General features: G+C 41.3%; 4 protein-coding genes and 2 non-coding genes across 6 annotated transcripts; 3 read left to right on the top strand and 3 right to left on the bottom strand.

Moving 5' to 3' along the window:
- Positions 1-2312: 2312 nt before the first annotated feature.
- LOC103847824 (protein indeterminate-domain 5, chloroplastic) lies at positions 2313-6400 on the bottom strand. The gene is made up of 3 exons (XM_009124881.3): positions 6009-6400; positions 5322-5718; positions 2313-3705 (listed from the first exon to the last, which is right to left on the bottom strand). Exons 1-3 carry the CDS (start codon positions 6193-6195, stop codon positions 2532-2534), a joined length of 1758 nt encoding a protein of 585 aa, XP_009123129.1. The 5' UTR covers positions 6196-6400; the 3' UTR covers positions 2313-2531.
- An 8838-nt stretch (positions 6401-15238) lies between these two features.
- Positions 15239-15345, bottom strand: LOC117128635. The gene has a single exon (XR_004452029.1). It is a non-coding gene; the product is annotated as a small nucleolar RNA R71 (small nucleolar RNA).
- Positions 15346-20334: 4989 nt separating this feature from the next.
- LOC117127705 lies at positions 20335-21666 on the top strand. The gene has a single exon (XM_033278332.1). The coding sequence runs from the start codon at positions 20335-20337 to the stop codon at positions 21664-21666; it is 1332 nt and encodes a 443-aa protein (XP_033134223.1).
- On the bottom strand, positions 20545-20651 carry LOC117128655. Its single transcript, XR_004452050.1, has one exon. It is a non-coding gene; the product is annotated as a small nucleolar RNA R71 (small nucleolar RNA).
- Positions 21667-22769: 1103 nt separating the features above from the next.
- On the top strand, positions 22770-25670 carry LOC117127704. Its single transcript, XM_033278331.1, has one exon. The coding sequence runs from the start codon at positions 22860-22862 to the stop codon at positions 25668-25670; it is 2811 nt and encodes a 936-aa protein (XP_033134222.1). The 5' UTR covers positions 22770-22859.
- Positions 25662-27620, top strand: LOC117127703. The gene is made up of 3 exons (XM_033278330.1): positions 25662-26142; positions 26428-27008; positions 27182-27620. Exons 2-3 carry the CDS (start codon positions 26428-26430, stop codon positions 27618-27620), a joined length of 1020 nt encoding a protein of 339 aa, XP_033134221.1. The 5' UTR covers positions 25662-26142.
- Positions 27621-27665: the final 45 nt, after the last annotated feature.

Raw genomic sequence — 27665 nt, 5'->3', positions numbered from 1 at the left:
ACTGAAAAGAAAATCAAACAAAAATAACAATTTTTGAATGAAAAATGATACATTTAATGAAAACATGTTATCAAACCAAAATCAAAATCGTACCAAATAGGCTTGCGTAAGAATTACTTTAATCAAGGCACACAACTTTCACCTTTTTGTTATTCTCTCTCTCTAAACCTCCGCCCTGTAACCCCTTTTCTCAAATTCTCCGTTCTGCCTCCGGCGGCCGCGTTCCTCTTCGCCGTCGGAGGGCTTCTCTCCCCTTCCTCTCCGTTTTCCTTTTGCTTCAAGCCCCCCTTCTCACCCGCTTCCGATATGTGGCCGTTCCTGGAGCTCGCTTGTCCACCGGCGGAGGAACCTAGGCTGATTCCGATGGTCCTTTCGGTCCTCTGGTGACGCTGCGAGGTGGTTATGGTGACGGTGGGGGTGTGGAGTCGGATTTTGGGTAGGGTTTCGTCTGATCTCATGTTTTCTCTTTTTGAGATCTACGGCGAACCCCTTCGATTGGTGGCGCGTGGCTTCGTTTGGGGGCTCCTCCGGCCCGGATCTACTCGTTTACCGGTGATTAATGTCTTCGTTGTCCCAATGGAGTGGCTTGTGTGCGCGTGTTTCTCCAGCGCTCGAGGCGTCTCGAGGTTTGGGGTTCTCGCAGCCCATTGTGCAGTTAGTACGGCGAGGTTCCTCCTCTTCGGCGCGTCTGAGGCATCTCTGGGTTCGTCGTGTGTCGGCTCCGGCAGTGTCTCGTTGGCGTGTGCGTCTGCGGCTTTGGTTCGTTTCAGAGTCGTCTATGGCTTTGTCTCTGCCCGTGTTCATGGTGCTTCTTTCTTGACCCCCTCAGGCCTCGGCTCTTCCCCCTTCGGCTTCTCCTGTGTTCGTCTCGGCCGCGCTTAATTGTTCTTGCTTCTGTTCCGGTTAGCTAGCTGGTCAGTGTCCTGGTTCTCAGGATCTGTCCATGTCTGAGTCGCTCTTCCTCTCCGAGGGGTCTTCGGTTTAGGTGGTGTCTCAGGTTTTCTTGGTTTGAACTCATCATCCCAGCACTGGAGTTAGTCGCTTGCGTTCTGTCTTCGAGTGGATGGGTTCTTCCGGCTGGTGTTGATGTTCTGGTGTGCCTTTGTGGAGATGTTGCTGTCCTCAACCCGTTTTGTAAAGGTCTTTGGCGCATAGCTACTTTGTGGCTGTCCGTCGGAATAAGGCTCGGTCTTGTTATTGTAGGTGTGCTAGGCCTCTGGCTTGACTGGTGTCGTGTTGGCGGATGTTCAGGAAGTCTGTCTCGAGCTGTTTTTGGTCGAGCCAAATCATAAAGAGCAGTTCATCGGGGAGGCCAAAATTACCGGGTTCTGTCTCTCGTTTTAACTGTGGTTTAACCTCTTGCGGCAAGTGGTAAGTATGGAATGGTTGAAGCCGCTTGATTTCGGTTTGGTTGGTTGTGTCTGTCCCTGCTAGACTAGATCAAGTTGTTGTTTAGATTTTGTTTATTTTTCTGTTTCTTGTTGCCTCTGTACTTCTGTCAAAAATTTGAAAATTGGTAATAATATCTTTACATTTTACCAAAAAAAAAAAAAAAAAAAAGAATTACTTTAATACTGATGTTTTTAACCGAAAAAAATTAGCATCAATAATGCAGACTCGTGATTGTCGAAACAGAAATGTTTATTTTGGACCGTTAAATTTAAATATGATGGGACCTTTTGGGATATGGTAGGAACATGTTGCATACAAAACTATACAAGTGCATATATATATATATATAATATATATGCACATGTGACATGTATGTATACATGTATCGAGATATTTAGAAAGGGAGATCACAGGACAAACACTCGTGACATTGCCAGCTAGTGAGGATGACAAATGAAAAGAGATTAAAGAATAAAAAGGCAAATAAAAGAAAATAAAAACAAAAAGACAAAGAAACTTAGCAAAGGCTGCTTGTACTCTCCAACTCATTGACTGCCCATGCAATGATAAGACGATAAATGTGTCAGCCAAAAACAAAAATAAAACTTTGGTTTACAAAATAAAATGATACCAAAACCTATTCACTTAAACTATTTATATCCCGTCAGATAGTGTTCTTTTAAGATCTGACCCTAATACACACACACATATATATATATATATATATAGAACTAAGGTTTAGACTTAATTCCACACATAAATAAATAACTTATATATCTGAAACTATATATAAGCCATGAATTTTATAAAGTTCCTTAATATATCTAATATTTCATAAGCCAAAAAGATATAAACCAAATATTAAAAATCCCACTAATTACTGAAATAAAGTAAATTATTTTTTTTTCAAACCATAACTATAAACTCTGAATAAAAGAATTCAGGAGGAAATTCATTTATATAAAGGTAGATCTTTTACAAAAGAAAAAAAGGAGGTGAGTGTAGATAGATTGCAACTTTTTGCGACTAAAATATAATTAATTACTTCAAATGGGGTTTGATGACAATATGCATACCTGAAAGATATAGCATATGTACTTTGATGAACTAAAAACCTTTTTAAAAAAAAATCGTCTTAGCTAGAAACTAGCACGATGGATTCCATAGGGTGGTGAACTTGCTGGACCACCACCAGGATTCACATTTATGCTGTTTCTATCGGCGGAATCCGAGGAGGAGCCAACTCTTTCTGTACTATTCCCATGTTGTTGTTGTTGTTGTTGAAACCCTCCGCTTTCACTCATGCTTCTTACGATCTGTCCAACCCCAAGAAAGTCTCTGGTCATGCTTTGTTTATCAGCGTTTAATCCTTTGTTCACTCCTCCGTATGAACCAAACGGAGAATCTACTCTATTAACGTTGTTTCCCGTTGCGCCTGGGTTAGAGAATGAGTTCATCAAATCATTAAGACTACTCTCGCTTTCTCCATACATTCCACTCCCAAAGCTTCTTAGAATCGATGAAGCATTGTTACTATTGTTGTTGTTGCTCGAGCTTGAACCAATTTGAGCAGCTTTCTGAAGAAGAGCAGTGGCTGACATGTGAGTTGTTGAATTGGGATTTTGCATTGATGAGCTAAAGAGTGAAGGCACTGCTCCTGTGCTGATTCTGTCCGCCGAGGTCATCAGATTGTTAGGGAAGAGACCTGTACTTCCTTCTCCTTCTCCTCCTCCGCCTCGAACAGCATTTTCCCCATCAAAATTGTTAGAAATCATAAGATTGCCAGATGAAACAGCAGCAGCATTAGGGTTGCTTGTAGCAGAAGCAACTCCATTGCGTCCAGAGAGGAAGCTGAGATTGAAGACATTGGAGGAAGGACAGTTATGGTTATCATGTGAGAACTGCATCAGACTTTGTTGAAAATTCATTGGTGATGGCTTGATGTTATTGCTTGCAGCCAAAAACCCTTGGTGATGATGGTCTTGTTGATCATGAAAGCTAGGGTTTTGCTCTTGCATGAAGTAACCCGAAGCATTTGCAGCAATGAGATCGGAGGAAGAGCGTGAGGCGGCTCCTGCACCTCCTCCTCCGCTGCTTCCGAGTCGGAGACGGTCGCCGGACTGATGATCAAGATTCTGTGAGGGCCCCATGTGGGACAAACCAAGGATCATGCTTGAAGTATTGTTGGAGTTGTTGGTATTTTGTCCGTATGGAAAGTGGTGACTTGGCAAAGAAGTCAAAGAAGTTGGGTGCCTCGCACTCTCTTGAGCCAACGCGTCACAAAAGGCTCTGTGTGTAATGAAACTGTCTCGCCTGCGACACAAAAAAAATAAAAAAAATATATATATATATATTAATATAACAATGAAATCTTTGTCTCGTCAGGTATATATTTAAATTAAGTGAAAACAGAACTTGACATATGTGAAATAAGAAATTATAAATAGAGAGAGAGACTCATCATGTCATGCAGCTACAAATAGATTCGCGTGCAGTTATGGGATCTCGAAAAGTTGATAGATGGCTAGACAGTCAGTCTACTACGTACTCTATTGATTATACATCCTACTACACACTCACATGCATTGATGCAAATACAAATAATGCACGTATATACATAAATAGGAGTACAATGTTGTGTCACACTTCAACTATGATGATGTATGTCTATATGATTCGTACGAACAAATGTATAAATCTGCAGTCTATATCATCAGTATATGCAATCAATAAGTAATGAACATAAACATTATTTAATTTGAGAAAATATCACGCGTAAATTATGCTCGTAATTTCATGTCTATAAATTTGTTTTTTTTTTTTGAATAAATGTCTATGAATGTGTTGATGTGTCTTTTTGTCAACATTATGTTAATGTGTATATATATAAATAGATGGGCATTCAAAGAATTAAAGAGGTAGGTGGAAAAAGTTAAGTTTCATAATAGTAGCAGTAGTATATGGAGAGAATGATTGTCAAATGAATATCTGCTCCTGTATTTAATTCAAGATCATGTAAGTTCAATAAATGCAACTTTAGCATCTCTTCAATGAAAGACTTAATGCTATACAAAATGATTGAACAACTACTTATGTAAGTATATATCTATACCACCATAATTTTAATTTCCTTTTATTCCATTTATAGAACTCTAAATGCACGCACACACATAAACACCGCAATGGCAACCAAGACTGAAAAAAACTTAAAATTCGAAAATGCTTTAAAATATTAGTTGTCACTTCTATAAATACAGCTTAAAGTCATATTATCCAAAAATATATAAAATGAGCCAAAATAATTATGTGGTATGTTTAGTTATAGTGAAGAGTACAAAAGAATCATAAAGGGGTAATATATTAGTAAGATTTTACATATTAAGAGAACAAACACTGTAACAACAACCTCTCTAGATAATATAAAGTTTAGCAGCACGTGAATTGCCCATAGTGTAAGAATAATTTTGAAGTCTAAGAAAAATCCTGAAAAATCCATTAAATTATTTTATGACAGAAAATATGGCGGTGTTTCCAAGGAAAAATATATAGAAAATCGTAAAAGAAAAGGAAATTGAAATTGGTCCTCTATGGTTTTGAGTTTCTGCTTGAAAGCATCTAATGAAATATATGGCAGTTTCAGTGTCGTATATAGATATAGTTATGTGCTCACCCATTCACGTGTGTTCATGTATCAATTGTTGTTTTAAATTTTAATTTTCAAAAAATTTCAAAAAATAAAAATTTAAATAAAAATGCATTTACTGTTCGAAATAAAGCGATAAGAGCATCGAAGACTTCGAGGCGAAACAGAAAGTGAACCTAAGAAAAAACCCTAGTCCATGGAGAATGACTCAGATACATATTCACACACGTATATATATATATGATTAACTATAATTTAAAGAGTTCAAAAAATTTAGAACATTTACCGGGAGAATAGTGTACCACAGTCGCAACGATATTCTTTGGTACCACAAGTCTTGGAGTGAGCTTTCCAATCCGATTGAACAGCGTAACGCTTAGAACATTTCTCACATTTCCACTTCTTTTCACCGTGTTTTCGGTAATAATGTTTTTTGATTCCGGTGAGGTCTCCGAGAGCACGTGACGGGTCATGGTGGACGCACGTGGGCTCCGGACAAAGATACACTTTCCTCTTCACTTCTTTGGTCGATTTCTGCTTAAGTTTCCATGGAAGATTGTGTCCTCTTCGGTGAAGTTGTAGGTTCTGTTCTCTTTGAAACCCTTTGTTGCATACTTCACATATGAATCTGTTTGTAGCCATTAGTGTCTTTGGAGACAAAGCTATCACTTCTGCATCGGAATCTAATTAAGAGCAAAAAAAATTTGAAGGTAAAGTTATTACTATTAAATGATTTTCTTATATTGCATGGTATATAATTAATTAAAATATCAGTTTTGGAAAATCAATAACTAGGGTCATGCTAATTTACTAATTTCAAGATTCGGAATTTGAGAAAAGGGAGAGAAAAGGGGTTTCTCGTTTTCACCAATCGATATTTTTAAAATTGATCCCATGATTTCGTAAGCTTAAGATGTTAAGATTTCAATTAAGGGATGATAATTATCTTGGAGTTTTTTTTGGTAAAACTTACTTGGAGTTCTTGGTTGGTTTCTCTTCTTTTTCTGCGGTGGAGCATCAAGGGGCTGCTGAGACTGCGGTGGCTGGTGGTGAGTAAGAAGAGGAGGAGCGGTTGCGGAGGAATTAGGAGGAAGAATGTGAGATTGATCATCTTGTTGAACTCCAAAGAAGGAAGCAGCAGAGGATGAAGAAGCAGCCATGGACTCTTCTGTGTTATGTGTGATGGTGAGAGAAAGAGAGGAGAAAGAAAGAAAAAAAGAAATGAAATAAAATAAAATTAGAGAGAAGAAACTCTTAACATTAAATTCTTTTTTGACTTCCACTGATATCTTATCTCAATAAAGCCCTAAAAAGGGGTATTCCAGATATTAAATTAAGAAATTGTTATTAAATTTTCAAGAATTAAAAAATAGAAATTTATGTAAGGTAATAGAAGAGAGAAGATGAAAATGACAAGTGAAAACGAGTGCTATAGACTAGTAAAAAACTGTGCTCACCCGACTTAAAAGCCTTGAGAGTTGAGAGTTCTTATTCGTTTTTATGGGTATGATAATTAAATTAGATCAATCTTAGCTTGGTTAGTTTGGTGTAGTTTTAAATTTATGTATGATATTGATCTATATTATACATAGGATACTAAAAACTATATACATTTTGTATAAATAAAAAGTTTGATTGTTTATTACGCAGTTGTATTAAAATTATTAGAAATAATGGGTGTCGACTGTATACACTAACACCTATACAGAGAAACCGATAAATTTTTTTTTCTGAATATGTAAATCAAATTTTAGATAAAAAGAAAGTATGAGAACTACAGAGGTCGGTGGACCCAATCCATTTGCAACAAAACGACAGTGGATGGTGCGTGAGACAACTTTCAACAGCTCCTCTCTCGCTAACATATGTGAATAATAAAATAACATGGATCTAAAAAGTTTTCTAAAACAGATTACATAGTGTAACTATAACACTAAAAATGCAGAACAGATTTGTGTCACACAGATTTAAAAAATATTTGATTTTATATATTTTCTAAATAATATATAACATCATTATCAATATACCTAATCATATTTTAACGAAAAAATATAAATAATTATAACATATAAAATTAATCAATTTTACATTAAATTTATAAAACAATACTTATTTATAATAAAACCTTATTATATAATAAAAATTAATATGAAACGAATGAAGTATATAATATAATATTTACATCATATAATTAAAAATAAAATAAAATATTTAATTTAGGTATAAATATTAACTATTAAATAAATAATAAAACTTACTTATATTATTAAATAAACTATATTTCTAATATTCAGGGTTGTAAAAATAAAATGAAAGTATAAAATAGTATAATATATTTATTTAAAAAACTTGAACTAATCAACAACGTCAATTTAGTTATATTATTAAATGAAAATGTATAATTCATGTTTGGTGTGCTGATACAAAATACTAAATTTAATAAAATAGTCTATATTTTAAATTTATTTTCAAAATAAATTTATACTTAATTTGATATTTAAAATTCTATTAGAATTCATCTTCTTAATAAGCAGTTAATGCTTAAATGATAATACAAACACTTAAAATCGATAATTTCATTATCTTTTAACTAAATCTTATTCATTAATTATTTTTGCCAAACCTATCTAATACTTATATATATATATATGTATATATATACATATGTGTGTGTGTATCTGTGTATTATATTATATATAGACAAATCTCTCAAAATTTCAAAGGTCACAAAACATCTAGTATTTTTATATTCTTACAAAATACGATTATTTGTCACAATCGCCATCATCATCATCATCATCATCTCATATGGGTCTTTTTTTTATTTTTAAGTTCCTATCATATGATTTACATATATGAATGTATGTCTCTCTGCGTGTCATGGACGGTTGAAAGTGAAAAGAGATATTCCAAAGATAAAAAGGACAAAAGGAAGAATGATTGGTTTATTTTAATGTATGTGGTAAAAAAAAAACCAAAAAGGACACTCCATTTTTAACTATATATCGTGTCTCTTCCCATATTCAAGCAATTCGTTAGAAACAAATTAAACAACTAGGTTAACACATACTTTTCTATAACTTTGATCTATCTATTAAACTGAAAAAGAAAATGATATAGTGTTATTTGAAAACGATATATTGAGAACAATATAATCTAATATAGTGTGTTATTCAAAGAAAAAATATTGTGATTGCTAAAAACATTGCAAGTTCTTAACTTGTTAAAGGAGATTCGCAAATGAACTTTTGTTTTTTTTTGTTTGATAAATTGTAAATGTCATTGCAAAGAATGAAAGTTTGGTTAAATGTTAATGTAATCCTCTGAAAGCTTAGAAGTGCAAATGTTTTTTAAAAATCCTTAAACTCTAAAGTGAACATGTTCAATCTTAACCGAACAATGGAAGGTTAGACATAATACCAAACTAGAACAAAATACTAATAATTTAATCGCTTTTTCCCAAGCACTTCTCATATTAATGGAGCAACTAAAGACAATAAGAGTGAAGCCATAAGAGATGATTAGCCAGGTCTCACTGAAGTGGCTCCAAGCAGGTATCGTCGTATCGACGGCGACAGCTGGCTCACATCCCGGTTCTCCGTTGGAGAAGGACGCTGGCCAACAAAGCTCAAGCCTTCTCGGAGTTTTCTAACATGTAGATGTGACTTCGACGCCGTTTAAAATGAAGCATTGTCTACGGTCAAGCGCATATGGTCGTTTTGGCCTCCTATCCGGCTACTTGACAAAATGGGTACAACAACGACTTCAAGACACACATAAGATAGAACCGGAGCTTAGGAGGATGGAATTGACGAACAAAAGAAGTGTAAATACTCCTTGAAAGCAGACGGCTCAGGGTAGATGAAAGCTCCTCCTTGAAGCAGGTGACATTCTCAAGACCTAAGTGAACAACATCGGTAGCAAGAAGGAGTTACCAAGCTAAAACCAGAAACCACCAAGGTTGTTGTCTTTCGAACTAAGGAAATAGATGTCCTCGATGATTTGCCTCATAATTAATCATCTTTCACTCAGAGACTGAGAGGAGAAGCTTTAAAAACAAACCAATAGCGGAGACCAACTGGGCGAGACGGCGAGGCAGGAGAGCGGAGACGGCAGCGACACGTCTGAGTTGCCGGAAGGTTTCGAATTTCAGATCTGATCCAGAACGAGCGCACTCGGAGGCTATAGCAGTTGTTAAAACAAGGCAAGAATTAAATTAATGGTAGAAACACGTCTAAGTTGCCGGCAGGTTTCGAAAACAAATGTTATTTCAAATCAACATTTAAGTATATAAACATATTAAAACAAGGCAAGAATTAAATTAATGGTAGAAAAAAGAACTTCGCCTCTTTTAGCTCCGTCTGAGTTTGAGGTAGCTGGTAAGATTTTCAAGCCTTGCTGTCTGTTTCTAGTCTCTAAGAACATGTTTATTGGTAAAACCCTTAAGTGATTTTTAGGTGTGTCTTAATGAATTTTTAACTATCTATATATTATTAAAAAACAGAAGTACAAAATAAAAATATCCTTTAATTTTATCATTTTTTTTTGTAACGTCTTTCTTATTAATCTTTAAGAGTTTACATAATCATTATGGAGCTCCAAAGTAATAGATGAAGGTACATAATAATGAAAAAAGAAAGATTGATCATAAGGAATTTGTTGCTTCGCCATCTTATCTGCTACTCTGTTACTCTCTCTGTTTATCCATACAAACTCCACTTCATGAAATTTTTGCTTCCACCATAAGACATCCCTTATCCAATTGTGACCATCAAAATGTAGACATCGCCGATTGAGTGTGTCTATAACTTTTTTACAGTCACTCTCAAATATTACCTTTCGATATCCTTTACTCCAAACATGTTGCATAGCCATTATTATCCCCTGTACCTCGCTTTCAAAAAGGGTTATTAACTCTTTTTCCCAATCCTTGTGCAGCTCCTTTATAATATCCATCTTCATCTCATATTATCCACCCAGCCTTGCATGGCGTCTGTGAATTAATAAACGAGCTATCCACATTGCATTTTAGCCAACCTCTTCTTGGTCGTTTCCAACAATTCCTTCCATGGTGTACTTGTTCTCTTCTCTGCATACTCTCCGAACTGTTATCTTTCCACTCCTGAGCATCTCTTCTTGCTTGATTCAACACCCATCTCCAATCTATATGTTTCCTTTGAAAAATAAGAATGTTTCGGTTTTTCCATAATCTCCACATAATCCAGAACGGGAGATTTTGTAGATGTGCCAATCTTGTGTGTAGACTACATTGTAGGCACGCTTCAATTTTCTCTTCCAGTGAAGCTAAAGGATCAATAAGTATTCTATTATCTATCCCTGAATCCCGCCATACTGCTTGGGCATACGAACAATCAAACAAAAGATGTTTCTCCGTTTCTGGTTCTTGGCAACACCGTCGGCACAGATCATCAGTAGTAATATGTCGTCTCTTTAGATTGCTTCCAGTAGCTAGACTCCGAGATAATGTTTTCCATAAGAAATGGTGAAGTTTTGATGGCATTCTAGTCTTCCAAATTCTTCTTTTGAGGTCAGTATTACCGAAAGTTGGTTGAAACCCCTCCTCCATTGGTAGATGAGTACTCAACCAGTATCCAGACTTTACTGTGTAGAGGCCATGTTCTGTATAGTGCCAGCCAAGCATATCTATAGTTGCAGAGCTGGACATCTTGATTCTTAATATTTTGTCCACATCCTCATCGACCATTTCTTCTCGTAGCTTCTGTTCATTCCACCCATCTCTAGCTTCATTGAAGAACTGATGTAGTTTCCCATCTCTCAGCATTCCTTCTCTCTGTCTCGGTGGTCGAGGTAAGTGGTCAGAGATCCAAGGATCTGTCCACGTATTAATAGTCTTACCATCTCCGATCATATATCTCAGCCCTTTGACAATCAACTCTTTTCCGTAGAGAATAGATTTCCAAGCATAGGAGGCCTTCTTTTTTTGCACCGCCGTAAGTATATTTCCATCAGAGAAATAACGTGCTCGCAAAATTCTAGCCATTAGACATTCTGGATACTGCATTATACGCCATACTTGTTTTCCAAGTAACGCCTGATTAAATTTCTCCAAATCCCTGAAACCGAATCCTCCTTTAATTTTACCATTTATTTACATTAGAATGCCATTGATATATTTATTGAACATATTGATATGTGGTGTTTTTAATACCAATACATGTGCACTTTGAGCTCATTTTCAGTCCTAATTCGTGTTTAATTTACATCATTCTAGGTTGGGAACAGGTGAAAGAGTAAAGGAGAGAGTTTCAGGAAGTCTGATGCTGTTTCGAAGGATTCAACGTGGAACAGTCATTTAGAACAACCCAAGGGTTGCTCCCGAAGAGATCAAGCATTAGACTGCTCCCGCTCATTAAGGAAACTTCCTATTCTGGAGTTTGCCCTAGTTTCGACTTTCTCTTTCTCTTATTCTCCTATCACCAGCGCCTCCCTATAAAAGGGGAGGCTATCGTTTTCTTAAAGGACACACGAGTTTTACAAGAAACCTAGATTACTCTTTGGATTTTACGCAACTTGTAAGGGAGAAGGCTCCATCTCTCATTCTCACGAGAAGATTACCCTGAACCCTTTGTCTTTTTACTTATTTTATATGCAGTATTATTCAGGAATCTTGCTTGTGTCATCCTGCTTTATGATTGAGTAGTAGGCAAAGCTTGCTTAGGGTTGTAGGGTGTTAGCCGCATGAACTGAACACAAATAAGTGATCTCAACTATCTTCATTCATATTGATCTTACTGCCTGCATTGAACTGATCACTTAATGTTGGATCTATGATTTAATCCTCTAGCTAACCGTTAGGAGATAAGTCGACCTATATTGAATGAGCTTAGTATCTCTAATCAGTGAGAGTAGATATTAGGGTATTAAGTGAACTAATCAGATCTCGCATCTAAAGCTTGCTTTCGCGTCTTGTTCCAAGCGAGAGCTTAGGATTCAAGACCGACTCGCATAGGGAATAAGATCACGATAGTGAGTTGTTCCAGCTGAGTGATCTGAGTTCTAGATCGCATTTCATCGCACTTGAATAGTTGTTCAGTTCTGCAAGTAACATCCGATTATTGACCCTAAGCCAGCTTCATTTAAATTGAATTCAAATTACCTAGGCATTCTTGTTACTTTTGTCGCAATTAATTCTCAAAACCCACTTGTTTCTCAGCTTGACATTGAACTCATAAGAGTAAAGAGTAAACTGGTCCTCTGGATTGAATCTCAAATATTACAATTACCACTGTTAACTTGACAGTAGCAAGGATTCATTTTTAGTGTATCAAGTTTTGGCGCCGTTGCGACGGGGACTAAGGTTTTACCTTTATTTTTCAGTTTAATATTTAGTCTGAGATATCTAACTTGCTTTACTTCTTTGTTGAAACAGATGATCCAAGTGCATGACCAGTAGACATACTCGGAGCAACGCACAAGGACCACTACATCACCTGACTAACGAAGAACTCGCAAGATTAGAAAGACAGAACCGTCAACAGCCAAGAACAACCGACACCAACATGGGTAATCATGGCAATATGGATGACCTCACTGCTGCATTGGCACTCATTCAACAACAAATGCAGAATCAGCAACAGCAGATGCAGCAGGTGCAGCAAACCATCCAGAATCAGCAACAAGCTGCACAAGAGCAAGCAGCCGAGAACGCTGCGCGAGAGGAGCGTGGTGCTCTTATTGGGGAGCGAAACCTTCCGAGGAATTTTGCTACTAACCGCTCCCCCATCAACCTCCACCCTGTACTCGACAGGATTATTAGATCAAACCTGCACTGATTGGTCTGGTACAGAAGAGCACATTCAGTGGCCTGATATCTTGCATATTTACATTGTTTTATCCATTCATTCATAAACATTTTCATCATATAGATTAGGATTTAGACATGTTTAGGTTGCATTTTGCATACATATGTCTCTATCAGGTATTTGAGTACCACATGGAGTTTCTGGAGACATTTGGGTGCATTTGGAGCTCAAAAAGGAGTGTTTAGAGTGGTCATTGGGCGAGCAAGGCATGGAGCGACCAGTCCGGAGCGACACCACCAAGTCGCTCTGACCTCCCTATTGGAGCGACCTTACCCGAGCGACAGGGAGAAGTCGCTCGCGGTTTCATCACTCGGAGACGCGAGAACGAACCCGGAGCGACCTCCCGGAGCGACACCACGAAGTCGCTCGCATCTCACACCCCTCTCGGAGCGACCTCCCAAAGCGACACCACCAAGTCGCTCTGACCTCCCTATTGGAGCGACCTTACCAGAGCGACAGGGAGAAGTCGCTCGCGGTTTCATCACTCGGAGACGCGAGAACGAGCCCGGAGCGACCTCCCGGAGCGACACCACGAAGTCGCTCGCATCTCACACCCCTCTCGGAGCGACCTCCCAAAGCGACACCCCGAGGTCGCTCGCGTCTCTATGGCGAGACGACACGAAGCGAAGCCTGGAGCGACCTCTCAGAGCGACCCACTGAGGTCGCTCCCGAAGGCCGGAGCGACTTGCCGGAGCGACATGCCGAGGTCGCTCCGCGCCTATTATCTGCTCGATTTCTATTTTACTTAAGGGCCTTTTGGTCATTTCATTATGCACGTTTTACATTTCTAAAACCTATGTTTTAAACATCTTTTGTAGCCACCAGAGGCAGATTATCTTTTATCTTTTGATCTATTGAGAAATACACAAGAACTCTCTTGAGAAGTTCATCTCTTGGATTTTGATTTGTGATGTTCTTGTGTTCTTGTTGATTTCTTATCTATTTCTCTACATGGTTAATCTGAAATCCAATATGGGTTTAAGAGGAATCATGGAGATTAGTGAGTAATCACCTTTTGAATTCATGGGTTAGGGAGATTAAGGGTGATTAGGTTAGAGCTAGGATGTTTTAGTGTAGATCATTCATATTTCCCTGCTAGTAGAGTAATCATAATGCATCTTCTGAGTTGGCCACTCAGTTGTTGATCCTTAGGCATTTCTCACCCGAAAGGTGTTCGATGAAATGCCCGAGACAACTCTCCTAGGCTTTTAGTATACTTTGCCAAATACATTTGTTGTTAAAGGTGCTAAGATAGCTAATAGAGTTGTTGGTAATGATTGCTTTCATATTATTCAACCAAAGACATTTGATGTTTGAGATGTGTTAGCAAATGAGCATTCATCTAGACATAGAGCTTGCTTAGAATTGTGTCTAGGCTTAAGGTTGATAGTTTGATTGATCATTTGCCATCCTTAGTTCGATACTTGATCACCCAAGGTCTAATCCCTATGCCCATGAGTTCTCTTTTCCCTTAGTCAAGAAAGTATCATTTAGTTATTCCTTTTAATTAGTCATAGTTTTAAAACCCATCTAAATCATTGGTTGCACTTAGATTAAGTGAGTACTTGCATTCTCAGTGCTTTGATATCCCTCAGAACTGGTTCGACAATCTTTTATACTACAACATTTGTCTTAGGAGCCTTGAAAACTCTTAACATCAAATTGGCGCCGTTGCTAAATTCTGAGTAGATTTCAACATTGAGATTTAGTCACTTACTTGAGACTAAGTCATTTTTATTTTCTTTTGTTACTGATTCTTCTTCACCTCCCTTTAATCTACAGGTGTATGCACTTGAGGAGCAGGGGTCCATCAAACCTAGTTCCAAGAGTTGCAGATATCAGAGCTTTAGAGAGAGAGTGTGCTAGAAAGAGAAGAGAAGAAGAGCAACAGGCTCAATTGCAGAGATTGCACACTGATATGGGAGACATACATCAGCATGATGCAGGCGTAAATGGCGCTAATAACAATGCTCCAGCTAACCAACAACGAGCAGCTCGACCCATTGGCACTTACGACCGTCCCAACATTCATGGTCATAGATTGGGAATCCGAGCACCCGCTGTGGCAGCCAACAACTTTGAGATCAAGTCAGGACTCCTCAATGTGATCGAGAACAACAAGTATCATGGCTTGGCACTAGAAGACCCATTTGATCACTTGGACAGGTTCGACAGCTACTGTGGGTTGTCAAAAACCAATGGTGTGTCCGAAGATGCCTTAAAGCTCAAGCTATTCCCTTTCTCTTTGGGGGATAAGGCACGTCAGTGGGAGAAGTCTCTACCCAGTGACTCCATCACTACTTGGGATGACTGCAAGAAAGCATTCTTGGAGAAGTTCTTCTCTACTTCAAGAACTGCTAAGCTGAGAAACGAGATTTTCAGCTTTCAACAGAAGAACTTGGAAGGCTTCAGTGAAGCCTGGGAGAGATTCAAGGGCTACCAAGCTCAATGCCCACACCATGGCTTTTCTAAGGAGAGCTTACTGAGCACATTCTACCGTGGTGCTCTTCCTAAGTACAGAGCCAGACTGGATACAGCTAGCAATGGGTTCTTCTTGGGGAGAACTGAGGAGGATGCAGAAGAGCTGGTTGACAACATGGTAAAGAGTGATGCAGTCTACAGTGGAGACCACGACAGAGGCAGTAGAACAGATGATAAGCAGACGAGGAAAGAGATCAAAGCTTTGGAAGACAAGATCGACCTACTCATTGCTGAAAAAGCAACCCAAGAGCAGCTGAAGTTTGTTGGTAACTCCAAGCAGGAAGATCCACTTGCTGTCAATGAGGTTGAGGGTTTTGAAGGTCAAGAGGAGTTGTGTTTCATCAACAACAATGGTAGCTGGTACAAAAAGGAGCCCAATTTTCAGTACAACAACTACCAACAGAAATCCTATCCCAACAACCAGCAGAGTGGCTATCCGCCAAGAAACAACCAGCAAGGCAGCTATCAGCCTCAGCAAAATCCCTCGTCTGGTTCCTCTGCTCCTCAAGAGAGCAGCACTGATACCTTACTGAAACAAATCTTGGAGTCTCAGACTAGAAGTGAGAAGCATGTTGGTTATGAGTTGAAGAACCTTCATACCAAGATTGATGGGAGCTACAATGAGCTCAACAACAAATTCTCACACCTTGCTTCTACAGTCAGGAATTTAGAGAATCAGTTTGCTTCCATGAACACTCACCAGAATCGCCAGCAAGGTTCTCTACCTGGAAAATCTGAGCAAAACCCCAAGGAAACCATGAAAGCTATCACTCTCAGGAGTGGTAAGGAGTTACCTCAGAGAACTCTCACCAAGGATGCTGAGAAACAAAGTGAGGGGGTTGCCATCAACATAGATGATGAAATGGTGATTGTTGATGAGAAGATCAATGACGAGATCTTGGAAAAGATAGTGGAAGCCAAAGGTAAAGGAAAGGTTGGGGAAGAGAAGAAGACAGTAAAAGATGGTGAAGTTGTTACTCCAGCAAGTGAAAGTTCTTTTGTTCCTCCTCCCTATGAACCCAAACTTCCATTCCCTGGTAGATTCAAGAAGCAACTGCTAGAGAAGTACAAGGCTCTGTTTGAGAAGCAAATGAGTGAAGCTCAGGTTGCAATGCCCATCATCGATGCTTTCATGTTGATTCCTCAATACAGCAAGTTCTTGAAAGATACTGTAGCTGCAAAGAAGAAGGAGATGGAAGGCATGATGATTCTTACCCATGAGTGCAGTGCCATCATCCAGAGGCTTGATCTTCCCGAGAAGTTAGAGGATCCAGGAAGCTTCACACTACCTTGTGCTCTTGGACCTATGGTATTTGAGAAAAGTCTCTGCGATTTGGGAGCTAGTGTCAGCTTGATGCCTTTGTCTGTTGCAAAGAAGCTTGGATTCACTCAGTACAAGAAGTGTAGACTGTCTCTAGTGTTAGCTGATCGTTCAGTGAAGTACCCTGTGGGCATCTTAGAGGACCTCCCTGTGAAGATTGGAAGGTATGAGATACCTACAGATTTTGTGGTGCTTGAGATGGGTGAGGAGGCTCAAGACCCATTGATTCTAGGAAGACCATTCTTATCTACCGCAGGAGCTATTGTTAATGTGAAGGAAGGCACGATTGATCTCCATTTGGGTAAAGAGAACATCCTCCACTTTGACATCAAGAGGAAAATGAGGAAACCAACTGTGTTCGGGCAAGCCTTCTACATTAAAGAGATGGACACTCCTGCTGATGAGCACCTTGAAGAGTTACCACCTGAAGACAGGAGGGAGCATCTCCCTCTACTCATTCCCCATAGAAGGTAACCCACCACACTTCCCTGTATATACCATTTTATTTTTGCATATTAGTCTTCTTTTCGGTATCTCTCTCTCTACTTGACAACACAGAGACTGTGTAACTCAAGTTTGGGGGAGGTACCAAGTATTTGATCATGTTTGCTTTGATGTTGTTTCATTGAGTCATGCATGGCATACCTATTTGCAATAAAAAAAAAATCAATCATTTAGTTTGCATCATTTGCATTTCTAGGAGAGTCTAGAGCATATAGGTTGCATTCACTTGCATTGGGAGCAATGATTTTGAATGCCTTGTAAAGAACACTACGTTGCACTTGACTAGCTTTTGCACCTCTCAAAAAGACTTGTATGTTTCGAGCCTTGAAAACTCTTCCTGAAACTTGTTGATTGCTGAAACTCAGTCTTTGAAGCCAACTACAACCTTATTTGAACTGAACGAACTTAATGCTTCTTGCTCATGGTCCCTTGTGTACTGAGTCATGGCTATACACACTTGAGTTGTCACATCTTTTATACCAATCTTTTTTGACAAACTCTAGTGGTAGACCACTCCCAAAACCTTTTCCTCCTTTTAAGCTTTCATTGTTTGATGAGTGAGGCCTTTTTCGGAAAGTCTTACATGTGCATAATGTTGAGAGTATCGGGAACGACAATGCTTGATCTTCATTCTTGCTAGATTGGACACTCTATTGTCTAGCTATAGGTGGGGGTGAGTGTTGTGATTATGATTTGGGAGAAATGAAAAAGGAAAAGAATAGACTCTTTGTGCTTAAGTGAATTGTTTTATTGGGACCAGTATAGAAGCCTCTAGCTCAAGTTTTGAAAAGTCTTGGCCCCCAGCCTAAAAAAAAAAAGGGAAAAAGAAAAACGAAAAAAAAAAAGAGAAAAGAAAAAAAAAGAAAAAAAAGAAAAAAGGGCTAGCAAAGTTGTTAGGAGCTAAGAAATGTTTTGAGGTTGTGAAAAATCCCTTGTAGATTTCAAAGAGAAGGAGTTAAAGTTCTTAGGATCTTTTGGTGAGAGATGTGAGTTGGGTTTGACATTTGGGAATGATTGTGTAATTGTATGTTTGGGAAAAGGGTAGAACAATGGAGATTGAGCATTGTATGCATGAGTTGGTCCCTTTCTTAGATATATTATGTGCAATGTCAAGGCTACTTGTTTTGAGAGTAAACCACCTTAAAGATCATATGTTTTGAACCTCTTGAATCACTTGAATAAAAGTCTTCCCTTACCCAACCAAATGACTTGGACCAACTGACCATTTGCAAGAATTCACCTGATGTTTTGTGCTTAATGAATGTGAGAGTTGGTTGATTTGAATGTGTGGATGCTTGATGATGAGTGTAAGAACAAAAAGAGTTAAGATAGGCCTAGAGAAGCTAGAGTGTAATAAGAGAGTGTGCTAGTTGTGTTTCTTTTGGCTATGTGCTCCCACCTTCAACCTCTCTCCCTATGAGTTCTAGAAAGTTCACTTGTGGACAAGTAAAAGAACAAGTTTGGGGGAGTTGATATCTTGCATATTTACATTGTTTTATCCATTCATTTATAAACATTTTCATCATATAGATTAGGATTTAGACATGTTTAGGTTGCATTTTGCATACATATGTCTCTATCAGGTATTTGAGTACCACATGGAGTTTCTGGAGACATTTGGGTGCATTTGGAGCTCAAAAAGGAGTGTTTAGAGTGGTCATTGGGCGAGCAAGGCATGGAGCGACCAGTCCGGAGCGACACCACCAAGTCGCTCTGGCCTCCCTATTGGAGCGACCTTACCAGAGCGACAGGGAGAAGTCGCTCGCGGTTTCATCACTCGGAGACGCGAGAACGAACCCGGAGCGACCTCCCGGAGCGACACCACGAAGTCGCTCGCATCTCACACCCCTCTCGGAGCGACCTCCCAAAGCGACACCACCAAGTCGCTCTGACCTCCCTATTGGAGCGACCTTACCAGAGCGACAGGGAGAAGTCGCTCGCGGTTTCATCACTCGGAGACGCGAGAACGAGCCCGGAGCGACGTCCCGGAGCGACACCACGAAGTCGCTCGCATCTCACACCCCTCTCGGAGCGACCTCCCAAAGCGACACCCCGAGGTCGCTCGCGTCTCTATGGCGAGACGACATGAAGCGAAGCCTGGAGCGACCTCTCAGAGCGACCCACTGAGGTCGCTCCCGAAGGCCGGAGCGACTTGCCGGAGCGACATGCCGAGGTCGCTCCGCGCCTATTATCTGCTCGATTTCTATTTTACTTAAGGGCCTTTTGGTCATTTCATTATGCACGTTTTACATTTCTAAAACCTATGTTTTAAACATCTTTTGTAGCCACCAGAGGCAGATTATCTTTTATCTTTTGATCTATTGAGAAATACACAAGAACTCTCTTGAGAAGTTCATCTCTTGGATTTTGATTTGTGATGTTCTTGTCTTCTTGTTGATTTCTTATCTATTTCTCTACATGGTTAATCTGAAATCCAATATGGGTTTAAGAGGAATCATGGAGATTAGTGAGTAATCACCTTTTGAATTCATGGGTTAGGGAGATTAAGGGTGATTAGGTTAGAGCTAGGATGTTTTAGTGTAGATCATTCATATTTCCCTGCTAGTAGAGTAATCATAATGCATCTTCTGAGTTGGCCACTCAGTTGTTGATCCTTAGGCATTTCTCACCCGAAAGGTGTTCGATGAAATGCCCGAGACAACTCTCCTAGGCTTTTAGTATACTTTGCCAAAGACATTTGTTGTTAAAGGTGCTAAGATAGCTAATAGACTTGTTGGTAATGATTGCTTTCATATTATTCAACCAAAGACATTTGATGTTTGAGATGTGTTAGCAAATGAGCATTCATCTAGACATAGAGCTTGCTTAGAATTGTGTCTAGGCTTAAGGTTGATAGTTTGATTGATCATTTGCCATCCTTAGTTCGATACTTGATCACCCAAGGTCTAATCCCTATGCCCATGAGTTCTCTTTTCCCTTAGTCAAGAAAGTATCATTTAGTTATTCCTTTTAATTAGTCATAGTTTTAAAACCCATCTAAATCATTGGTTGCACTTAGATTAAGTGAGTACTTGCATTCTCAGTGCTTTGATATCCCTCAGAACTGGTTCGACAATCTTTTATACTACAACATTTGTCTTAGGAACCTTGAAAACTCTTAACATCATGGCCTCACTTCAGACATACCAATGGACCACATAGAGGCCTTTGAGAGGATCTGCAATTTCTCTCGCTCAAATGGAGTGCCACCGGATTACGTCAAGTGCACGCTGTTCCCATTTTCTCTTGAAGGGAAAGCTGCACGTTGGCTGCAATCTCTCCCAACCGGTTCTCTAACCTCATGGGATAAGGTTCGATCAGCATTCCTGAGCCACTTCTACACAAAGTCCAAAACCGCGGCTCTAAGGCATAGAATCTCCAACTTCAAGCAGAAATCTGATGAACCCTTTTATGAAGCTTGGGAGAGGTATAAAGAGTACCAGAGGGAATGTCCACACCACGGGTTTGATGACGATTACATATTGGAGGTGTTCTACGATGGAGTGAGCTATGAGTACCGGAACACCCTTGATTCCTCTAGTAACGGAGACTTCATGACTCAGACCACCCCTGGTGCATTCGCGCTGATTGAGAACATGGCTTCCAGTTCACTCAACAAGAACAAGGAGCATGATCGCTCCAAAAGTGTGAACAGCATAGACGATTTAGCGGCGAAGGTGGACCAACTGCTGAAGGGAAACCAGAGCCAGGTCTTCATAATGGAAGAAGCAACTCCTGAGAAGAGTGCGGGGGACAAGGCGTTTGAAGCTGAGCAGGCAGGAGACGATCAGCAGGAAGTGAGTTACGTAAATGGACAAGGGTGGCAGCTGAAGAATTATCACCCAAACCCTAACGTAAGAAACAATCCACAACTTTTCTGGCCTAAGCAGGACAAACAAGTTGATCCGGCGCAGAACAACCAGGGGCAGTATTCGGGATATCAGAAGAACTATCAACCCCGAACATATGTTCTAAGCCAACCACAGAGCAATCAGCCTCAAATACAGAACCACCAGAACACTCAAGTCGCTACCTCCACCCTTGTCGCTGTTCCGCAAGATGAAACTAAAACCATGCTGCAGCAACTCCTCCAAGGACAACAGCTCCAAGGGAAAGCGCTGAACCAGGTCACTACCGAGATCAATACTAGGATGAACCATATGTTCGGAGACCTGAGCACCAAATATGATAATGTCGCAAGCCATATGAGACAGATGGACATTCAGATAGCTCAGACTGCCGAGAGTGTCAAGAGACAGCAAGGTACTCTACCTGGTAAAACAGACAAAAACCCCAAGGAGTGCAATGCGGTTCAGCTAAGAAGCGGGAAGCAACTTTCCGAGCCAGAAAGGAGAAGGTTCACCGCGGCTGAGAAAGGCAAGCAGAAAGAGTCAGAGCAACCACCAGCCGACCAAGCAGATGAGGGGAATACAGAGCCGGTAGTTGAAACAGCCTCGCCACGCTCAGAACAATCGGCTTAAGCAGTGCGCCCGATTCCAGAGGCTGTTCCTCCTCGCGAATACATTCCAAAAGTCCCTTACCCTGTTCCAGCGAAGGTCACTCGTAAGGACAAGGAGGAAATAAAATGCAGGAAGATGCTGGAAGATCTAACCGTCCGACTTCCCCTGATGGATGCGATTCAGATGATGCCCTCCATGCGTAGCTTTATGAAGGGGTTGATCTCAGGAAAAATATCAGACGAGAGCGAGTACATGACAGTTTCCAAGGAGTGCAGCGCAGTGCTTCAGAACAGGCAAATAAAAAAACGAGGAGATCCAGGCAAATTTGTCCTCTCTATCCAGATTGGGAAGACAGTTTTCGCTTGCTCCTTGGTGGATCTTGGGTCTAGCGTGAATCTCATGCCCTACTCTGTAGCTTTACGACTCGGATACACGCACTTCAAACCAACTAAGATGTCCTTGGTTTTCGCAGACAGATCAGTCAAATCTCCTGTTGGTATTCTAGAGGATCTCCAAGTGAAAGTAGGGAACACCACTGTTCCAGCAGACTTCGTTGTTCTGGAATTGGAAGAAGAGTCTAAGGACCCCCTCATCTTGGGAAGACCATTCTTATGTACTGTCGGAGCTATCATTGATGTGCGACAGAGAAAGATTGATCTGAATCTTGGGGACATAGTTATGCAATTCGAAATGGATGAGTTGCTAAAGAAGCCGATGTTGGATGGACAAACCTTTGAGGTCAATGAAGGGGTTGATCCGCTCCAACCACAAGAAGGAATGATCGAGGAGATTCTTACCGAAGACCCACTGGAACTTGCACTGGTGCGTGCTGAAGCCGAGCAGAGTATGGTGAACATTGATGCTGATGGATATGCCAAGATGCTTGACTCCGCAAGGAGTATGGGGAGAATGGTAGCGAGTCTAAGTCTGGGGGAGGATATCAACAGGTGCGAGACCACTCCATCTGGAGCGACCCCTAAACCGGACCAACCAGAGGATCCCTGGAGCGAGCTCAAGGCTCCCAAAGTTGAGCTAAAACCCCTTCCCAAAGGGCTCAGGTACGCTTTCTTAGGTCCGAATTCCACATATCCTGTCATTGTGAATGCTGAGCTGAATAATTGGAAACTGCATTGCTTTTATGCGAGCTTAGAAAATATCGTAAGGCATTAGGATATTCGCTAGCTGACATCCCTGGTATTTCGCCTGATTTATGCATGCATAGAATCCACTTGGAAGATGAATCAATGACTTCTGTCGAACATCAGAGGAGGTTAAACCCGAATCTAAAAGATGTCGTTAAGAAAGAGATAATGAAACTTCTTGAAGCAGGTGTGATCTATGCGATTTCTGATAGTAAATGGGTCAGTCCTGTTCATGTTGTACCTAAGAAAGGTGGGATCACTGTTATCACAAATGAAAAGAATGAATTGATCCCTACTAGGACGGTGACAGGACATCGCATGTGCATAGATTTCAAGAAATTAAATGCAGCAACTAGAAAGGATCACTTCCCACTCCCTTTTATTGATCAAATGCTTGAGAGATTGGCTAACCACCCATATTACTGCTTTTTAGATGGTTATTCAGGTTTCTTTCAGATTCCCATCCATCCAGACGATCAGGAGAAAACGACGTTCACATGCCCCTACGGAACGTACGCTTACAGGAGAATGCCATTCGGCTTGTGCAATGCGCCAGCAACATTCCAGCGCTGCATGATGTCGATCTTTACTGACCTGATTGAAGACATTATGGAAGTTTTCATGGACGATTTCAGCGTCTATGGAAGCTCCTTTAATGTCTGTTTGTCAAACTTGTGCAGGGTTCTTAAAAGATGTGAGGAGAAACACCTCGTACTCAACTGGGAGAAATGCCACTTCATGGTCACAGACGGGATTGTTCTAGGGCACAAGATCTCCGAGAAAGGAATTGAGGTGGATAAGGCAAAGATCGAAGTGATGATGAGTTTGCAACCACCAACAAACGTGAAGGCCATCAGGAGTTTCTTGGGTCACGCTGGGTTTTACCGACGGTTTATCCAGGATTTCTCAAGGATAGCAAGACCACTCACCAGACTGCTCTGTAAGGAGATCAAGTTCGATTTCGACAGTGAGTGTCTAGCTGCTTTCCACACCATCAAGGGAGCTCTAGTCAGTGCACCTGTTGTGCAACCACCAGACTGGGACCTACCCTTTGAAATCATGACTGATGCAAGCGATTTTGCAGTTGGAGCAGTACTTGGGCAGCGTAAGGACAAGAAACTTCATGTGATCTATTACGCTAGCAAAACTATGGATGAAGCTCAGTGCAGATACGCTACAACTGAGAAAGAGCTTCTGGCTATTGTTTTTGCTTTCGAAAAATTTAGGTCCTACCTAGTGGGATCTAAAGTGATTGTGCACACAGACCATGCTGCTCTTAAGTACCTGCTCACAAAGAAAGATGCGAAACCGAGGTTGTTAAGGTGGATTCTTCTTCTCCAAGAATTTGATCTAGAGATAAAAGATAAGAGAGGTGTCGAGAATGGGGTCGCTGACCATCTGTCCAGAATGAAGATTGAGGACGACACAACTCTTGATGAGGAACACCCAGTTGAACACGTCAACGCGATTGGTCTGTGTTACGCGGAACAATCTCTAAGAACCATGTCAGACTGTTCCAGCATCGCGGAACAACCTCCGAGGAAGGCGTCCGATTGTTCTCACATCTCGAAACATCCTGTCGCCTTGATCCAAAAGCAATATCCTTACCTCCCATGGTTTGCTGAGATTGCTAACTATCTAGCTGCTGAAAAGCCACCACTTAAGTTCACAGGAAACGACAAGAGGAAATTCCTGAGAGAGGCGAGGCGTTATGTTTGGGATGAACCGTTCTTGTACAGACAAGGCAAGGATGGTTTGTTCAGAAGGTGTGTTCCAGAGGCAGATATCCCAGGAATTCTGCACCACTGCCATGGTTCATCATACGCAGGTCACTTCGCTGCATTCAAAACGGTTTCTAAAGTCCTCCAAGCAGGGTTCTGGTGGCCGACTATGTTCAGGGATGCTCAAGCCTACGTAGCCAGGTGCGATGCATGCCAGCGACTTGGGAACATCAGCAAGAGGAATGAGATGCCTCAGAATTACATTCTAGAGGTTGAGGTATTCGACTGTTGGGGAGTCGATTTCATGGGACCATTCCCTGCGTCCTTCAAGAACGAGTACATCCTTGTCGCCTTTGACTACGTGTCTAAGTGGGTAGAAGCAATGGCAAGCTCTACGAACGATGCAAAAGTGGCGACTAAGATGTTCAGCTCAATCATATTCCCAAGGTTCGGAGTGCCTAGGGTCGTAATCAGCGATGGTGGAACACACTTCATCAACAAGGCATTTCAGGGCCTTTTAAAAAAGAATGGAGTGAACCACAAGGTGGCAACCGCTTACCATCCACAGACGAGCGGACAGGTTGAGGTGTCCAACAGGGAGATCAAAAGCATCCTGCAGAAAACTGTCAACACATCGCGAAAGGACTGGTCGCTTAAGCTGGACGATGCGCTATGGGCCTACAGAACAGCCTATAAGACGCCGCTAGGAACGGCTCCCTACCACCTGGTGTATGGTATAGCATGTCACCTACCCGTCGAGCTTGAATACAAGGCTGCATGGGCAGTCAAGCTACTGAATTTCGACATCAAGCCAGCAACCGAGAGACGCATGATCCAGATTCATGAACTGGAGGAGATAAGGCACCTCGCCTATGAAAGATCCAAAATCTACAAAGAGAAAACCAAGGCCTACCATGACAAGAGGATCATTGCCAGACAGTTCGAACCAAACGATAAGGTCTTGCTTTTCAATTCGAGGCTGAGATTATTCCCAGGGAAGTTGAAGTCTAGATGGTCCGGGCCTTTCACTGTTAAGGAAGTTCGACCCTACAGAGCAGTTGTGTTATTAGACAGAAAAGGGGACGAGTTTGTAGTGAATGGACAGCGCGTCAAGCACTACCTTGCTGACTCCACTATCGCAGAGGGAAAGAAATTCCCCTAAGCGAGCCCCCATCAGCCTGATCAATTGATCCAAGTCGAGCTAATGACTTTAAACAAGCGCTTGGTGGGAGGCAACCCACTGGTCAGTACATACATTGTCTACATAGTCTGTTCTTTTCCTTTTCTAATTTATTTTGCAGAAAAAAAAAATCGGACTCTTCACTCAGAACAACCAACGGACTGTTCTTCTGTTAGAACAACCCATCGACTGTTCCAGGTAAGTGTTCCGAACAAAAAAAAAATTTAAAAAAAAAAAAGAGAATAATTTCGGGAACAGTTAGGGTTTTGCCTATTTAAGGCTTCACCCTTCACTTTCCCTTTCAGTCCGCCGTACACTGATCCCCCACTTGCGATTTTCTCTAAACAAACCACCAAATCTTTGATTCTCAACCGTTTTAAGTGGTTTTGCTTCTCATTCGTTTGGAATCTCGAGTTCTCTCTGTTTTTGCAGATCACTTTACCAGTTTCCACAGGTAAGAGGCCCGACAATCCAACTCGGTTTGCAAGTTCATTTCTAACCGCTTTCATAGATCGATTCTTGTTTAACCACTTGATATCGATCTCCCCTCGTGCTGTTAGGGTTGATTTAGAATATGAACACTCTCCTATTTCACGATTGCGATTTGAGTTTGATTTGGTTGAAATTTGTTGAAGTGAACAGCGGTTTGCAGTTCGCACAAGGAGAGATGGGAATACCTCGATTCCATTTCTTCTGTGTGACATAATAGAACTAATGCTTGATCTTGTTTGCCTTGTAGATGGCAAGAACTAAGCAATCCGCCAAGCGAACGAGAGCCACGTGCAGCACGCCACCCCCGCAAGTGCAGCAACAAACGTCCGCCTCCTACCCATGGCCCCGCGAGCAAGAGGGTGAACTGATTGATCTCGACAGCCCATTGCTCCTGGACTTCAATTGCGAGGGGTGGGATAAGGGGACAGCAGCTCGTTACAACGCCCTCCTCCGAGTTGACATGCTACCCACTCGTTTCTGCCACACAGAAACTTTGGCTGATCTTGGGATCGACGAGGATGTATTCGAAACGCTGCACGCCATCGGGATTGCTCCTCTGTGCTACACAACGCACGAGCTCTACCCAGACCTTGTTCGCCAGATGCTCGCCACGGCCACGATCACCTACGAGGATTCCGACGCACCCTCCTACGCCAACTGCTCGTTCTCTTTCATGGCGGATGGAGAGTACTGTCGCTTGTCCCTCGACAAGCTCAATGAAATCTATGAGATGGCCGCTGAACCAAAGGGGGTAGCGGTGGCGAAAAAGTTCTCTCCCTCTAACGCCTTTTGGGACTGCATTGCAAATGGAACTTCACAGCAGGGAAGGTCTACCAGTCGCAGATTCGGAACCCCGCGCTTCGTGTCATCGCGAAGATCATCTCAAACCTCCTGTTCGCCAAGGATCTGACATCGAAGGTCACCAACGGGGAGCTGCAAACCCTGTACACTGGTATTGAGGATGAAATTCGCGCCTCTGGTTCCGGAATTCCCATTCAAAGGGTTAAGACGAATCCCGGTTTCAACTTCATCACCATGATATGCGAGCGGCGACAGTGCCTTATGCACGGCTCGAAGAAGAAAGACAGGAGCGGCAGCCTGCTCACACCGCTTTTCAAGCATTTCGACATTGATCTCACCAAATACAGCGTCAACAAGGAGGTCCAGTACCTCGACATTAGGTACCTAATGGCGTGCCACATCATGCGAGATGAAGAGACCTACAGCTTTTACGATAAAGCCGGAACTCAGCTATTCACCAAACTGCCTCACCCCGAGATCACCAGGTTCAGCGTGTTTGAGAACATACGGTTTCTTCCTCCCCCCGAGCTCCTTTGCACTGATCCACGTGCTGCGGTCCCTGACGAAGACATGGATGATGTTGAGGACATCACCCCTGAAGCCGACCCATCGTACGACCTAGGAAGCTCGCCGATGTGACCGATGATCAAGCTTACAGACGCTGGATGGTGGACTCGCAGCGAA

This window comes from Brassica rapa, chromosome A09 (genome assembly GCF_000309985.2).
Source record: "Brassica rapa cultivar Chiifu-401-42 chromosome A09, CAAS_Brap_v3.01, whole genome shotgun sequence".
Classification (NCBI taxonomy): domain Eukaryota; kingdom Viridiplantae; phylum Streptophyta; class Magnoliopsida; order Brassicales; family Brassicaceae; genus Brassica; species Brassica rapa.
This window is presented reverse-complemented; position numbering and strand designations above follow the sequence as displayed.

Bases quoted from the DNA above. Each gene is read 5' to 3' on its own strand.
- LOC103847824 (XM_009124881.3), bottom strand. From the start codon at position 6,195: ATGGCTGCTTCTTCATCCTCTGCTGCTTCCTTCTTTGGAGTTCAACAA. The intron at 5,719-6,008 runs GTAAGTTTTACC...GCTCTTAATTAG, and splicing joins AAACCAACCAAGAACTCCAA to ATTCCGATGCAGAAGTGATA. The intron at 3,706-5,321 runs GTAAATGTTCTA...TTTGTGTCGCAG, and splicing joins TGTGGTACACTATTCTCCCG to GCGAGACAGTTTCATTACAC.
- LOC117127705 (XM_033278332.1), top strand. From the start codon at position 20,335: ATGGACCACATAGAGGCCTTTGAGAGGATCTGCAATTTCTCTCGCTCA.
- LOC117127704 (XM_033278331.1), top strand. From the start codon at position 22,860: ATGCATAGAATCCACTTGGAAGATGAATCAATGACTTCTGTCGAACAT.
- LOC117127703 (XM_033278330.1), top strand. From the start codon at position 26,428: ATGGCAAGAACTAAGCAATCCGCCAAGCGAACGAGAGCCACGTGCAGC. The intron at 27,009-27,181 runs GTCTACCAGTCG...TCCCATTCAAAG, and splicing joins GGAACTTCACAGCAGGGAAG to GGTTAAGACGAATCCCGGTT.